At 37.1% G+C, this 17,704-nt stretch overlaps 1 protein-coding gene across 3 annotated transcripts in view; it reads right to left on the reverse strand.

Moving 5' to 3' along the window:
- LOC309494322 (uncharacterized protein) overlaps positions 1–17,704 on the reverse strand; it is a 243,868-nt gene that overhangs the window by 6,890 nt on the left and 219,274 nt on the right. Inside the window, exons 1-2 of one of the 3 annotated variants that reach the window (XM_082163608.1) lie at positions 12,013–12,101; positions 6,271–6,565 (exon numbers count right to left, since the gene is read on the reverse strand). The exons of 1 other annotated variant lie outside the window; for it this stretch is intronic. In XM_082163608.1, coding sequence (XP_082019734.1) covers positions 6,271–6,328 — 58 coding nt within the window. In that variant the 5' untranslated portion in view covers positions 6,329–6,565; positions 12,013–12,101. Of the gene's footprint in view, positions 1–6,270; positions 7,870–12,012; positions 12,102–17,704 lie in introns of those variants that run through there. One more of the 3 variants, XM_082163609.1, reaches the window with a different exon arrangement.

Consider the following 17,704-nt stretch of genomic DNA (forward strand, 5'->3'; position numbering starts at 1 on the left):
CTAATTTTTTTTTACTTTTTTCAATGCATTTTCAATGTAAGCAACTAATTTAGACGTGCAAACTGGGTGCCCATGTGGTGAGAAGTTCGAGCTCGGCCTGATTCGGCTCGAAGTTGATCATCTTCGGATGCGGCGCCGCGCGCGTTGTTACAAAAATTGTCGCGTGCACACAGCCAGGCGAAATTGGGTCTTGCGAACCCAACGCGCACGACCGCCCACACCGCAATGACGTCATTTTTGCCGCGCGCACCTTCGCGCTTGTGCAGACGCGTCGAGTATAAGTCAAGTCAAGTCAAGTCATCTTCATTTATATAGCTCTTTTAACAATGTAGATTGTTTCAAAGCAGCTTTACAGAGATAAACGTATAATTTATGGTAACAGAGATTGTTTTGGCTTTATAGCGGTTCTTTAATAAAGTTATTTCCAGCTAAGGTTAGTTATGATTGATTCGCTTCCGTCGCAACAATCATTTGTTATTAAGTTAGGGGCCGCTAAGACGACACAATTCTCTCTACATAGACTTTAAACACGAACCTGTGAGAAACGCCGATGGTGTTCACATGCGCATTAAGAATTGGTTCTATAGTTATGTGCGTTTGAATATATGTGCGCAGGTTTGTAATTCCCTACAAACCAAGCCTAAACAAAGTACTGGTGTTTCCTTATAATTTTTGATACAGAATTTAATTTTATTTGATCAATTCGGGGTAGATACGCGAATTGAGTTTCCCGACAATGCTTTATCTGTAGAGTGGTAAAGAGATCCTTCACAGGGAGAGACTAGTTGGCACTTCAGCACTGCGTTAAATAGGAAAAGGATCTACCACCAGCAGTCGATTTTGATATTCTAGGTATTATCAACTGGCCGGAATTTTGAGATCGCAATAGACGTGAAGGACTATAATGCGTTAAGAGCTCGCTCAAGTACTGCGGAGCTAAACCATTTAGTGCTTTGTACGTGATCAGCAATATTTTAAAATTGATGCAATGTTTAATAGGGAGCCAATGCAGTGTTGACAGAACCGGGCTAATATGGTCATACTTCCTGGTTCTGGTAAGAACTCGAGCTGCTGCATTTTGAACTAGCTGTAGTTTGTTTATTTAGCGTGCAGGGCAACCACCCAGTAGAGCATTACAATAATCTAGCCTTGATGTCATGAACGCATGAACTAATTGTTCCGCATTTGTCAATGAGAGCATATGACGTAATTTACATATATTTTTAAGATGGAAAAATGCAGTTTTACAGATACTAGACACGTGACTTTCAAATGAAAGATTGGTATCAAAGAGCACACCCAGATTCCTAACCGACGATGAAGACTTAACAGAGCAGCCATCAAGTGTTAGACAGTATTCTAGGTTATTACGTGAGGAAGTTTTTTGTCCAATAATTAGAAACTCTGTTTTTTCAGAATTTAGAAGTAGGAAATTACGAGTCATCCAATTTTTTATATCCGCTATGCATTCCGTTAATTTTGTGAATTGGTAAGTTTCATTAGGTTTTGAAGAAATATAGAGCTGAGTATCGGCAGCATAACAGTGAAAGCTAATGCCATGTTTCCTAATGATATCTCCTAATGGTAGCATGTACAACGGCCCTAGTACAGAGCCTTGTGGTACGCCATACTGAACTTGTGATCGATGAGACATCTCTTCATTTACTGCTACAAACTGATAACGGTGAGATAAGTATGATTTAAACCATGCTAGTGCAATTCCACTAATGCCAGCATAATTTTCGAGTCTATTTAAAAGAATGTTGTGGTCGATAGCATCAAATACAGCACTAAGATCGAGTAACACTAATAGAGAGATACAACCACGATCGGATGATAAGAGCAAATCATTTGTGACTCTAACGAGAGCTGTCTCAGTACTATGGTACGGTCTAAATCCTGACTGAAAATCCTCGCAGATATAATTTCTTTCAAGAAAGGAACACAGTTGTGAAGATACTGCTTTTTCTAATATCTTTGACAGAAAAGGTAGATTCGAGATCGGCCTGTAATTGACTAATTCTGTAGGATCAAGTTGCGTTTTTTTAGCAAGCGGTTTAATCATAGCCAGCTTAACCCTCTGAGGTCGGCAAACGCGCGGGCACGTTTTGGTGGATTTTCTCCACATTGTAGCACTATAAACTTAAATTACTCCGTCATTTATGGCCATACAGAAAAAAGAAATATAAAAAAAGAATCTGTGATATTTCTACTTTTGTATGTGTCCACTTACAATCAAATCAAAACAGTGTGCTTTTGTAAAATAAAGAAAATAAACAGGGTGTGCGTTCTGCCTCTCCGTCGCGGTGAATTTTTTTTCTTGAGCACGTCTATAAACTGAAACAAAACTCAGCGAATACTTGTCACACATTTATGAGCCATATACCTTTATAAACATTTAAGTGTGTACTTTTAAATGATCGGATTCAAACTGAAAACAAATATTCTCTGTTTAAGTAATTTGTATAAAACCAACAAGATGTCCAGCTTCTCAAACGCTTCCTAATTATTATTTTTTTTACCTTATTTGAAGAACGCGATTTGAAGACAAGAAAGATGTAAGGTAAGAAATTCTTACATATTAGTTTGCTGTTGTTGCAGAAATTTCACATTGCAGTTGAACTGTTGCTAGATATATGGTGAATATTATAATATTTAGACCCGTGTTTACTGTTACTGTGTTTGTGGATATCTGCTCAAACGTACAGTGCCCTCCACAATTATTGAACCCCCTGGTAAATATGATCAAAATTGGCTGTAAAAAATAAATCTGCATCGATTATCCTTGTGATCTTTCATTCAAAAAATGTGCAAAATTCTAACCTTTCATTGAAGTAAAAGAATTGAAAGTGGGGGGAAATCACATTATGAAATAAATGTTTTTCTCCAAAACATGTTGGCCACAATTATTGAAACCCCTAGAATTTTTTACGAGTAAAATATCTCTGAAGTATATTCCCATTAATATTTACCTTTTTTAGTACACCAGGGTGACTAGGAACATGAAACTGTCCAGCTATGACTTCGTGTTTCACAGGAGTTTAAATATGAGGAAACACAAAGGCCAAATCCCCTTAATCATCCATCACAATGAGTAAAACCACAGAATACAGTTCTGATGCGTAGCAAAAGATTGTTGAGCATCACAAACTAGAAAGTGGCTGTAAGACAATAGCTAAAGAATTGAAAATCCCCATTTTGACCATCAGGGCAATAATTAAGAAGTTATAACCAACTAAAGATGTTATGAATCTGCCAGGAAAAGGACGTGTGTCTATACTGTCTTAATGCACGGCGAGTATGAAAGTTTGAGTGGCCAAAGACTCTCCAAGGATCACAGATGGAGAATTGCAGAGATTAGTTGAGTCTTAGGGTCAGAAAGCCTAAAAAAAAAATTATCAAACAACCCCTACATCCCCACATGTTGTTTGGGAGGGTTTAAAAAAAAAACCTCCTCGCTCATCCAAAAACAAATTCCAGCAAATTTAATTGTCAGACACGACTGGATCTTCAAACAACACAGGGTTCTGTGGTCAGATGAGACTAAAACAGAGCTTTTTGGCAGCAAACACACTAGATGGGTTTGGTGAACACAAGGATAAAAAGTACCCCATGTGTACAATTTAATATACCATTGGATCTTTAATGTTGTGGGCATATTTTTCTGCTGGAGGTCCTGGACTTCTTGTTCAGATACATGGCATTGTGGATTCTATCAAATATCAACAGATAAAAAATCAAAACCTGACGCCTTCTGCTAGAAATCTTATAATGGGCCGTGGTTGGATCTTCCATCAGGACAACGATCCAAAACAAACATCAAAATCAAAACAAAAATTTGTTGTGGAGCACAAAATGAAGCTTCTGCCATGACCGTCTCAGTCCCCTGACCTGATGAGTGGGCTGAACTGAAGAGAAGAAGCACCAACATGGATCTGGGAATCTGAAGGATCTGGAGAGATTCTGTGTGGAGGAATGGTCTCTGATCTCTTGTCAGTTATTCTCCAAACTCATCAGGCATTATAGGAGAAGACTCAGAGCTGTTATCTTGGCAAAAGGAGATTGCAAAAAGTATTTAATAAAAGGGTTTCAATAATTGTGGCCAACGTGTTTTGGAGAAAAACATTTATTTCATAATGTGATTTTCCCCCCACTTTCAATTCTTTTACTTCAATGAAAGGTTAGAATTTTGCACATTTTTTGAATGAAAGATCACAAGGATAATCGATGCAGATTTATTTTTTACAGCCCATTTTGATCATATTTACCAGGGGGTTCAATAATTGTGGAGGGCACTGTAGATATGTTGTATATGGTAACCATAATGTTTTATATTTGAGCGCGATCGCGTTTGAATGTATCATATTTTGGATCGTGATCGCGTTTAAATGCATCATATTTTGCAGCGCGATCGCGTTTAAATGTATCATATTTTTTTTGAAAAGCAAACGGCTTCATGTTTTTACTATTATCTCATTTCATATCATCCTAACGAATGGAAACATTTGAAGTAACATGATAATCAATATATTTTTCTCTAGCTTAGTTGTTACTGAAATCTTTTGGAAGATTTATACTGCTATAGGTATAAATATAAGTATATTTATCCAGCACTGCACATAGCTTATGCCTACAAGGCACAACAAACCTGGTGTTCATTATATTATATATTGTTGGAAACATTTGTGTGTGTGTGTGTGTGTGTGTGTGTATTCTGTGAATTTTAAAAAGCAATTTTAACCAGAAAAATCTAAAATTTATTCCCAAAATCGTGCAGGCCTTTCTCTTGATATCAGTATGTTCACTTTTTTTTTCAGGGCCCAGATGCCACTGAGGACTTCAACATTCACATGAGTCTCTGTACATGAACATGGTAAAGTGAAACTCAAACACCTTGGAAATGAAAGGTATGTACAATGTTTTTAGGAATGGCACAAAGGTATAAGTGCTTTTTTGGCATTTGTTGTGTATCTTTGGACTATGTTGTGTTGTAAATAAATCCAAACAATTTAAAAGCCATTCTTTTTTAAATCTCCTCATTTACAGTATTGTGCAAGGTTGCTCAGAATGATAGGGCCTGATAGCTCCTAATAGGGCCGTTAGGGGAGGGTCTTTGTCTTTCTCAGGTGTGAAAACATATTAATGTTATTAAAAACATATTAAAAGCTTACATATTAATGAGCTCCCGCATAAAGCTTTTTCACACAAAACACGTCGTAATTTTTTTAAATAAATATATTGTCTTATCTGAATGAGCAGTCGGGGTGATTTTCACATAGTTTTAGAGCAAATATTCTAGGCTACGTGATACAATTTTCAAAAGTCTTGTGAAGAAATAATCAGTATGGGTTTCATGGCCTTATTTCAGTGAGAATTTTTTTTTGTATTTTCACAAACCACGCATAAATGTCATTATCTCAAAACTACAAACTTTTACATACATGCTGCTGATATATTACTGTAGCAGAGTTTGTGCTGAATACAGTGTAATCAGACTTTAGCCATGAAAATGTCACAAGTAACAGAAATAACCAGAAATGTCAGAGCATGTCAGAACACCTCCAGGGCCCAGAAAACAGCTCAGACCTCAGAGGGTTAAAGGTTTTTGGTACGTATCCTAGAGACAGATTGTTTTTATTCCGTGTATACCGCGACATGTAAATAAGTTTGTTCAACAAATAAAAAACAGCTATAATACAGATGAGCAAATGCTAAAGCTTGGGTTGCTGAATATTCGATCGCTTACTTCAAAAGCACTCATTGTTAATGATATGATTTCAGATAATAACCTAGATGTGCTGTGTTTGACAGAAACCTGGCTAAAACCAAACGATTACATTACTTTAAATGAGTCCACCCCGCAAGATTACTGTTATAAACATGAGCCTCGTCTGAAAGACAAAGGGGGAGGTGTCGCTGTAATTTATAGTAATATTTTTAAAACCACTAAGAAATTTTTAAATATACTACTTTTGAAGTGTTGGTGCTTAATGTAAAAATATATAGTGTTAAGGGCCGTTCACACTAAACTTCTCCTTCCATTGACTTTACACACAAATGTTTGGAGTAAAGCAGAGTAGATTGTAAAATGTACATTTTGGAATGATTATTATTTGTTATACAAACCTCCCTTTACCGACCATTTGTTAAAAAATAAACTTTTGCAGCCATGTCATAGTTGAACTGTTTATGTAAATGTGATGAAGTGCTTGAATGTTTCTAACATGAATGTTCTTCAGCATCATGAATGAATGAAGAATAAACACCAACCTCTTTGTTCTTCAGGATCTTCAGTGTGTTTCATTCTGCAGGGTTCTGGATCACCCATGTTCTCTCTGTCCTCTTTAATAAACTCAGTCTTTGCAGATTTCAGCTCTTCCTGATGCTCTGATGCTCGTCTTCACTTGTAGCTAATGGGAATTTACAGCATTTATTGGGGAATTACTGTGGGAGGAGCTTCATTGATGATGAATTACAGTGGGAGGAGCTTCACTGATGATGTGATTACTGTGGGAGGAGCTTCACTGATGATGAATTACTGTGGGAGGAGCTTCACTGATTTGATCTGCCAAAATCAAACATAGAAGTTACTGAGTTGGTTTAATTAAACCCTTCCAAATATAAATAATGGTAGGAAAAAACAGTTGAAAGCATAAACAGAAATAAACATAGGCTACTGTTAGATTGAATGAACAATGTCAAACCCAGCGCTGAGGGAGAAAATGTATCTCTCAAGTTTATTAGCATCTTTGTCTCAGAAGATATATCAAGAATATGAGGGGAGTTACAGCGAGTTAGGGCTGCACGATTAATCGCAATAAAACCGCACGCGATTTGGCAAAGGCTGCGATTATTTTAAGCGCAGCTTGTCAGTGGAGTGCGGCTGATCGGTAGTAAACACTGCCCCATTTGAACACCAGAGGGCGCTCTCACGCAAACACGCTAAATATGCCCCGCCGCAGAAGTACAATAACGGCGCATCATTCCAGGAAATCCCTGTCGCTGTAGCTGAATAGTCAGAAGATTGAAACGCTTTGATTAAACATGACTTATAAATGCACGACTGCCTTATTCTGTGTCAGAAGCTCATCATCTCACAGAAGGAGGAGCTCAACTGTACTTATGAAGTGAGTTTGGAGTAAATGCATGTTATTAAATGTTGCATGTTATTAAAACGAGTTTCATAAATGATTCTCGTGTTTGGAAAGATATTTGACTCGTGTTGTTTTTTTCAAATGCACGTTATAAGTGACTCAAACTCACAGTGCTTTCAGATGGAGCAGCGTTTACAGAGCCGTACATCAATGACAAACTGCGCATAAAAAAATAATCGCAGCCTTTGCGATTTAAAAAAAAGTGCGATTACATGGAAATTGCAATTAATCGTGCAGCCCTACAGCGAGTTAACCAATAAGATAGTGGATACTTTACATCATATATGAATTAGGGATCGACCGATATGGATTTTTTAGTGCCAATGCCGATACCGATTTTTTTTCATCAGCCTTAAGGCCCGTTCACACCAAGCACGATAACTATAAAGATAACGATAAAGGTAACTATATATGCGTCCACACCAACGACCGATAACGGTCTTTTTATTCTAAGCATGCGTGCGCCCGGATGATCCAGATCCATTTTAAATGCGCGAGACCTTTAAATTAGAGTGGATTCTGATTGGCTGTAAGTGTTTTATCGTTCGACAGCTGGAAAAAAATCGTTCTGAAAGTGATCCCAACGATATCGTTCCTCATATCTTTATCGTTATAGTTGTGGTGTGAACTCTGTTATTCTTTAATATGGAGAACGATTTTTAGAATTATATCTTTATCGTTATCTTTATAGTTATCGTCCTTGGTGTGAACGGGCCTTTAGCCGATTTTCTTGGGCCGATATTTGGAGCCGATACTGCTTTTGCTCACTCAGTTTACATCATAAAAATGACACGTATATAATATATAATGATAACAACTGTTACAAGTCTCAATTAAGAAAGGAACATTTATTGAACTTAAAAAAACAAACAATATTTGACAAATATTAAAAATATGTGAGGTAGAACAGAAAAAAAGTTCAGTGCTGAAAATACTGAAAATAAATATTTAAGCATAATTCAAATTCTGAAAATAAATTCTGAAAATAAATATTTAAGCATAATCAAATAATTTGACTGGATTAGGGCTGCCCCCAAATAGTCGACTAAACGTTAGTCGATATGAAGAGGGCTTGGTCGAATACATTTTCATTGGTCGGTTGGTCGCAAAAAAAATTACGCAATCAGGGGCTGCGCACTGCGCAGTCAGTGTATGACATGACATCAAAGCAACGAGAGATCAACGAGATCTGATAAAGGATGAACTAAAAATGTACTTGGCAGATTAAACAAAGGTTGATTCGGGACCATTTTCGGGTGGAAAAAAAATGTACATCGATATCCAAAGCTCGCTAAAGCAGCTTCCATTAGAGCGCATCTTTTCAAAGGCCGGCTTCATTGTGAACAAGTCGAGAAGCTCCCTTCTTCAACAATGTGGACAAGCTGGTGTTCCTCTCAAATATGAAAAAAATAAAATCGAATTGAAAGCTTAGGTAAGAATGCTTAATTTCCTTTTTGTAGTGTTTCTGTTTGCTATCCGTTAGGCTATATATAAAAAAAACCCCGGGTAGGCCTATTTTTATAACGGGTAGGCTATACAAATAAATAAATACATATTATTTTTATTTATTCATTTTTATATAATGCAGAAGTTGTTTTTTATTCTGTAAGAAAAATTAGTCTGATGTTTGCAATTTGTTGTTTTAGGTCAAGACTCATCCGTCGTCTTAATGGCAGTTTGCGGCTGTGCTCTGATATTTTTGATTTGTATTAGTGTTCTTTAAATTATTCGTTCCACATTTTGTCTTAAATATAGTTGTTCTAAACAATTTAATCAAATACTTAGGCTGTTGATTTGTTTGCCGCCTTCTTTTTTATTCTAAGTTTTGGCGTTGTGCGATGTGCCATGTGCATTTATGAAATTGTTCGTTTTTGTTCATTTTCCTTTTGAACAATGAATTTTCCACTGTATTTTTATACCAAACAGCGTTTTTGCTACAGTATTTATTTGGGTTTTTTTGCCTTGTTTTGTACTAGGCCTAAGTTACTAATAAGTTTATTTAATTTATTTTAAAGAACGAATTGTATTTTATTCAAAACTGTTTTTTTGTTTGTTTGTTTGACATGTAACTGTTACAGTTTGTATTTTTGATAATAAATTATTAAAATGCACAGGCAGTCGGATTGCTGTTTTTATGTTAGGCTATAATTAGCCTATAACGTTCCGGCCACTGATTTTTGTGTCTGTAAGCGCTGTATACTTTAAACGCTTTACTATTCTGTTTTAAGCGCTTCATTTTCATTTTGAACGCGCTAATATCATGCTTTAGCATTTTCTGTCATATGGAAGTGTTAAACTTCAACTTGGACTATACCTTTCCTTGTATATACGCAAGTTTTTATATTAATATCATAAATGAACGATTATTCGACTAATCGCTAAAATGCAGGAGTGTTAGTCGACTAGGAATATCTTTAGTCGGGGGCAGCCCTAACATGTTATTCTGTGTAGTTGCCTGATCTATGTAATCATGATCTCCATTTTAAACAAAACAAAAACGATTTTAAACCAAATAGATTCTAAGTTTATTATGAATTAGGGATCTCGTCTAAAACGTGTGGAAAGCACGGCCGTGCCGCTTCTACAAGCGCTTGCGTCTGTTGTTGCTATGCAAACATGAACTGCTCTCTCCATGATGACGAGGAAGTAAGGATTAATTTATTTCTAGCCCTTTACGACTACATATATTTATGGAGATGAGAAATAAAAACCCGCCCTGTCCAGCTATGATCCGCTGTTCGGCCGAGCTTTCGATGTTGTCATGGAAAGGTCAGTTGTTTTTTGTCACATGACCTGCGTGCGCTTGCAGCATTCTGAAAAGTTTAGATGTTTTCATCTCACCACAGCATAGGAGCGCCTGGACAAACCGTTTATACTGTCTATGGAACAAACCGTTTATATACTGTCTATGGAACAAACGAGCGCGCTGCATCGCGTGCGTGTCACAACCGCGTCGCTTCTTTTACGAGCACACGTCCAAACCTCAGCCAGGTGGTCGCTGAATAAAACTCCCACAATATCACGGAATCACCGAACAATGTCATATTATTTAATCCTATGACCAGTGTTTGTAACAGCTGCCATATGCATATGGATAGCCTCAAACTTAGCTATTTGCAGCTCCCTAAATACAATGACAAGCAGTTTTATAGATGAGGCATTCGCGTTTTCCATTTGGACCCACAAACTTGCTTAGCTATAGTTGCACGCACATATAGAGCAACGTGTTTCCACTTTCAAAGTGTATTTCAGCTAAGTCAAACAGTTAAAAAGATGCTTTGAAATTTTAAAACTAACCTTTGTCTAGAAGAGGTTTCCAGCACTCTGCTAGTGTGGGAGGGGCAGTGCATGGGCTGCACGTGAACTGCAGTGTCTCCAGCAACACAGAGCTGCCTGCAGACGCCTGTCTGTAATTAATGCCGGGAAAAAAACTATCGGCGAACGCAGCAGCCGCGTATCGGCCGATGCCGATACACGTCAAACCCGCAAATATCGGCCCGATTTATCGGCCGACCGATATATCGGTCTATCACTAATATGAATATGATACATTGAATAACAAGGTCATATATGGTCAGTTTCTGGCTATCCTACCACATGTATAATTGTAGCCTGGAGGACCCTTATACTGTGTTCATAATAGAGAGAATAGGAGACAGTTCCTTCTTACAGAACAAAGAAATACGCTTTTGCTGAGACTACCATACTAATATTTCTTAAAGCTACATATAGTAGCCAACAAATCCCCTCAGTCTTACCAATGAAATGAGCATTAAGTGACAATTTACAGGAGATTTGAAGCCATCAGCATAATAAATGAGGTGAAAACAGGAACTATTGTCATGAAATAAAGAGTGTTTTCAGCAGATCTGTTAATATTGATGAGCCTCAGACTATCAACACTCATTCAACAAGCCATTCAGGACCATCAGCAGATCATCTCACTTTATTCTGAGTGTTTGCTGTTAGAAACACATTATTTGAGTCAGGATACATGATATAAGCCTGTAAAACTGCTATATTGAAAGATATCTCACAGTGTAACATAAACATAACTACAACACCATAATATGTGAATCTAAATATAGGTCGACTTTATAATAAACTATATTTAGATTCACATATTATGGTGTTGTAGTTATTTGCCTGAAGAGGTTCATAAAGAGAGGTTATTTAATTATTTTGTTTTATTAGTAGGCCTATATTATTATAAATAATTATAAATATTATTATTATTATTATTATTATAAAGTTTGACTTTATAATAACTATTTATTGCAATAAAGTAATTCCATCATTAACATGTTACATATTCGTACAGAAACTGACAATAATCATAAAACACTAAAAAATAAAGAAAATGTAACGTTTCCTGTGACAAACTTAATTAATATTTATCTATATTCCAATGTATACATTTTATATTTCACACATTCATTACTCATTCAGGGGCAATTTAAAGTGTCCACATTCATTTTAATAAGTAAATGTAATCTGCCAAAGACAAATGTCGACAAATAAATAAAGGTAAACATGAAAACGGCAACAGCAACACTTGAGATCGATTCCCATCAATTCCCCTCACAGATCTCAAACTTTAACTCGACATTCAGTAACAGTTCTCACTCCAAACATCGAGACAATCACACAAACGAGCACAACATCGCTCAGGTCTGAATGAACTCAACATATTCTCCTCATGCTCGCTGCTGCTGCACTAAATGTTTATTTCAGAAGGAAGACGCCAGAAAAGGCGCACAAGTATCGCTGTGATCGATGAAAACAATACAGAAATGAGCCTGTCGCTTAATCAAACTGTATAAAGTGTGTGTGATGGTTGTGTAAATATGAGAAATACCGTGAACTGCTCTCCTCTCCTCAGAAGACTCGACGACGCTGAAACTCTCAATGAGGGAAGAGACGGCGAGAGCGAGCGGTGACGTCATCGGCCTCCAAAGCACGCGGCCACGCGCATACGGGACTGTCAAGAGGAGTCCGTCAGGGTTGCCCTGTATCCCCTTACTTATTTCTCATAGCTGCACAACTTCTATCTTCTTCTCTTTCAAGTAGTCATTTGCAAGGAATTACTATTGGCAACAAGCATATTCTTATTAGTCAGCTAGCTGACGACACTACTCTATTTTTAAAAGATGAATCACAGATTCCTATTGCCATTCAACACATTAATTTTTTCTCCAAAGCTTCCGGTCTAAATCTAAATCTTAATAAATGTGAGCTGTTAGCTGTCAAAACCTGTTCTTCTCTTTCTCTTTATGGTATTCCAGTTCAGTCTCAGGTGACGTATCTGGGTGTATCCATATGTAAGGATGATAAAGTCAGATGCAGACTGAACTTTGACCCAGTTATTGAAAAAACTAAAAGGAAATTCAACTCATGGTTACAGAGGGATTTATCTCTGAGAGGGCGAACCCTCATTGCTAAAGCTGAGGGTATCTCAAGATTGACTTATCCTGCTCTCTCTTTATACGTGGATAAATCTGCATGTGCCGATATTGACAGAATGCTGTTTGACTTTCTGTGGAAACATAAGAGGCATTACATTAAAAAGTCTGTGGTTATTAACAAATATGACTCTGGTGGGCTAAATTTTCTAGATTTCACTTCCTTGAATAACACTTTCAAAATAAATTGGTTAAAACAGTACTTAACAAGCCCCTCTTCTTTCTGGAATACTCTCCCTAATCTAGTTTTCTCTAAAGTTGGAGGTCTCCCTTTCCTATTGGTATGTAACTATAACATCACTAAGTTACCCCTTAAATTATCAAATTTTCATAAACAAATGCTTTTGGCCTGGCACCTAATTTATAAACACAATTTTAGTCCTCATCGGTATTTAATTTGGAACAATTGCGATATTCTTTATAAAAATAAGTCTTTCTTTTTCCCAGATTGGGTTAATAATAATATTATTTTGGTCTCTCATCTAATCAATACTGATGGACACTTGTATTCCTATTCAGAATTTTTAAATAAGTATAATATACCTGTCACTCCACGAGAGTTTGCCATTGTAATGGATGCCATTCCTCATGGAGCAATAACTCTTCTCAGAGACTCTGCTAGATCTCTGATTTCCACATCTGTAGCTCATCCTTTTGATACCATGGTTGGGAAGATTTGTTTTTTATCTAACTCCTCTGGTCGTAACAGGAGAATTAGACAGCTATTTCAGAATGAGTTTGTTTCTCTCCCATACATTGTGTCCTATTGGAATGGCCAATTTGTCGATATTACATGGAAGAAAGTGTGGACTTTGTCATCTAAATATTTAATAACCAATAAGGTCAAAGAGGTGTCATATAAATTACTTCATCGTTTTTATCCTGTGAAGCTCTACTTAAAAAAAATGTTTCCTGATATTGACTCTTTATGTTCCTTTTGTGGTACCGAAGATGAATCTATCTCTCATCTCTTCTGGGAATGCACTTATACCAGTCTGTTTTGGAAGGATTTCTGTATCTTTGTACGCACCTTTTCATCACAGAGTTTTTCTTTGTTATACAAAGATGTTTTATTTGGTCAACACAACTTTGGTAAAGATGTAAAGGACCAATATTTTTTGATAAACTTATTTATTCTGTTAGCGAAATTTTTCTTGCACAAATGTAAATTCCAGGGTGCTAAGCCCTATTTTTTCATATTCTGTAAGGAACTTAAATCGTACCTGGACACTCTTCTTACATCCAGCAACTCTAAAGCCCTTAAAACGGTTTCTTTATGTCATTTGTATGATATTTTCCTGATGCTGTAATATGTAATTGTAATCTAAATTGCATTTACCCCTGCATTGATTTATGTATGTTCTAAGCATTAATAAAAAAAAAAAATAAAAAAAAATAATAAAATAAAAAAAAATAAAAACGCGCATACGGGACACCCCCGCAGCCAATCAGGGCCACGCAGATTCAGCTTTACTAGTAGCCTTCCATTATTATTATTACAGAACTGAAGTGACTCCAGTTACTAAAGGTGAAAGGAACTTTTTCAAGTGAAGCCCAAAATAGTCAGACTAAGCAGAGGAGGAACACCTCCATCCAGTCTGAAAAGGGTTTTGGCCTGTAAAGTCCGGCTCAGTTTATTCTGTAGCGTCCTAAGACAAATAGTAAAGGCATGTTGGTAGATTAGCACCTGTAGAATTTCCTTTTGTTGAAACCCCAGATAAAAGTAGAAAACTACTATTTTTGTTCAGATCCATGTTCGACTAGAGCATTTCCTTACTAAAGAAAAAACACTGAAATAAAAATACTTCTACAGAAGACTGTATTCTCGTAAGTTTTACAAGCTACTAATTACATCTTCAACAGAGTAATAAGATTACTGTACTATTTTTAACTGCTGCACAATTTACATAAACATGAGAAAATACACACTGGTGTGAGAGAGTAGGCTACATGTGGTTTGAGTGTGAGAAGACTTTTACTACAAGGATACATTTAAAACAGCACCAGAGAATTCACACTGGAGAAAAACCTTACAAGTGTTCACACTGTGACAAGAGATTCAGTGTGTCAGAAAATCTGAAAAGACATGAGAGGATCCACACTGGAGAAAAACCTTACAAGTGTTCACACTGTGACAAGAGATTCAGTCAGTCATCATCTCTGAGATCACATGAGAGGATCCACAGCAGAGAGAAGCCGCACACGTGTGATCAGTGTGGAAAGAGTTTCTCTTTTAAAAGTGACCTGAAGCTACACCTGAAGATCCATGCAGTGGAGAAACCACATCACCTCAGTCTGAGATCGCGGTAAGTAGTTCATCTTTATGTGCTGAGAAACAAAAGCTGCTTTTCCAGCTATGGAAAAGGTTCCAGTTGTGCTTCCACTTGAGCCTGGTACGGCACGGCACAATTACAAACCGTTCTCGGCCCTGAACTCTCAGCACACTTGGCTAACCGTGCCGAACCGTGATGGATGAATGTGTTTACTAGTGGTGGAAATTTGGATTCTTTCCAGAGATTCGTTAATTTTCAATTCGTTCACCAAAATGATTCGTTCATTGATTTGTTCAGTGACAATTTCTTCATATTACATAAATACGCCAGCAGGGGGCGAAAAAGAGTGTCTTATGTGTTGTCTTAAGTCAACCAACGTATTTACTTCTAACAAAAAAAAATATTTGGCTTTATTAAAATGTGTTTCTCATTTACTTATTAAATTAATAAAATAAGTCAAAATCAGTGGTTCAGATGACCAAAGCACAATGATTTTCTTGCAGAATGAACATTTTAGTTGTTTGGTCAGACATTTACATTCATAAATGTTAAACGTTGAGTAATGTTCATGTTAAATATGAATATATAAACAATCGTATGTGCACAGTACCTATGACTGTGTTTTGCATCCGCTTTCTGCCGATTGGCGAATGAGATTGACTCGCATGCTAATGACCGACCTACCCGGTACTCAATGTAGGCCTGGAAAAGAAGGCAAGCTAGTTTGTTTAATTAGATTTACTTTTGTTCTGTGTAGGATTATGGGTTTATATGGGTGGTTATGGGAATAAATGAGAATACACGTGTATATGATTACATGTATGTATTTGAATACATATGTACTATTACTATTATTATTTCTATTACTATTATTTGGGGAGCAATGTATTCAATGTACTCTGGATCTGTCTATTTTTTATATCTATCTTGTATATGAATCCTCTTACTTATGCGTACTAATGTTGGTGTCTTGTAAGCCCATGCGGGCGGGGCGTAATCATACGCATGACACAATAATAAAACTTAATTCATTCATTCATTCATTCATATGTTTTAGCAATACAAAGCTAACATTTATAATGTGTTTAGAATTTTTTTTAGAATTGCCTTTACAGGGACTTTACGTTCGCAGGCCAAGCTCAAATTAGGCTTTATGTAATTTGAGTTTGTCCTGTAAAGTCAACACATCCTCATTTGAGCAGATTATTTCAGTTTGCAATGTGTATTATTTTCCTATTTAATCGTTCAGCTTTTCTGATAATTTTTATTAACTGCTGTGCACGATGAATCAGTCCGTTCGAGCCTTAGTGGGAGATCTTCGCCAGCGCCTTTCTCTCCTCCTCAGTCTTGCGAGCTCTCTTTGCGTTGTCCCTCCGGAGGTGTTCAACTATAAGATCGTCCATAAAAATATCAGCCTTGTCTGTTACATTAACATTTTGTTACGCCCCGTAGCTCAAAAGGGACACAACAAAAAGTGGGACACACGAGAAAGCCAGATTTTGAAAATAAATTATTTATTAACAAAAGAAAAAACTATAAAAAAGAACTATGTAATGTAACAGTCAGGTGTCAGTAGTGTCATGTTAGATGAATGCATGGAAATGTAATGTGCTGTAGTGCAATGATGCGTGCAAAAAGAAAACATAACCAAACAAATATCCAAAAGCAATCAATTTGTAGTGAAGCCCCGTATCGAGGCGTGTATTGGTTTACTAGAGTCACGTGATCGATGACAAACGAAGCCTCACTTTCTGTCCAGTCACGTGCGCGTTTCGCTTTGGGTGTCAGAAGGTTCGAACTTAAAATCGTATTTAACGAGTCATTGTTGCCTCAGTCTGGTTGATATTTACAATTATTGATATTGACATTTAATAACAGATGATCCTATCAGACAATGTCCTTATTCATTGTGTGTGTGTGTGTGTGTGTGTGTGTGTGTGTGTGTGTGTGTGTGTGTGTGTGTGTGTGTGTGTGTGTGTGTGTGTGTGTGTGTGTGTGTGTAGAAAGAGAGAGAGAGAGAGAGAGAGAGAGTAGGCCTACATTAAATCTTGTTGAATCATATAAGCTTATAAGCTATTATATTTTATTGTCACACTTTAATGGAAAAATGAATTTATTTAATGAACAAATCAAACACAAACATGTAAGGCTTTTATTTGTACACAACATTGAAACTATGGTGTGTGTTGTGGTTGCTTCATCTGCCAGAGCTTCTAACACAGGCTTCTGGCTGCTTTATTTTAAATAAGCACCAGATGGCGCTGTTCTCGGCGCTGTTCTCGACACTCTCGAAGCTTTGAATCTTTTCCCGGAACAGTCAGGGGAAAGCCTCAGTGATTCATGAGGCTTCATTTCGCCATCCCTACGGGAATGCAAAGGGAAAGCAGCAGCCGCTCAAAACTCACACCGCGAGCCATCCACGCAGCTATAAATCACACAGTCATTACAACAAATCACATACCTGGGTACTAACTAAGCAGCCAACACACACACATAAGGTTACCTCAAAGCATATGAGACACGGGACTGCAAAGAGGCATGTAACGTGAGAGCCGGAGCCTCCAACAGCCGCGAACTATCCCGAAGCTCAAAGCGGAAACGCTGCAGGAACAAGGGGCGGCCCCACGGGCAATGACGCGACACTCAAACGGCAGGCACACTCAATTCCCGACCTGCAATGAACAAATGTCATTTCACCACATCTCAATATACAGCTGTTTTTAAAAATAGAATAACTTTTGCCACTCAAGAATTGTCTAAGATCATTTTTGTAACTAGTTTTATCAGTTTTTCCACAATGTACAATAATTATACA

The sequence above is a fragment of the Leuciscus leuciscus genome, assembly GCF_965113295.1.
Source record: "Leuciscus leuciscus genome assembly, chromosome: 1".
NCBI lineage: Eukaryota > Metazoa > Chordata > Actinopteri > Cypriniformes > Leuciscidae > Leuciscus > Leuciscus leuciscus.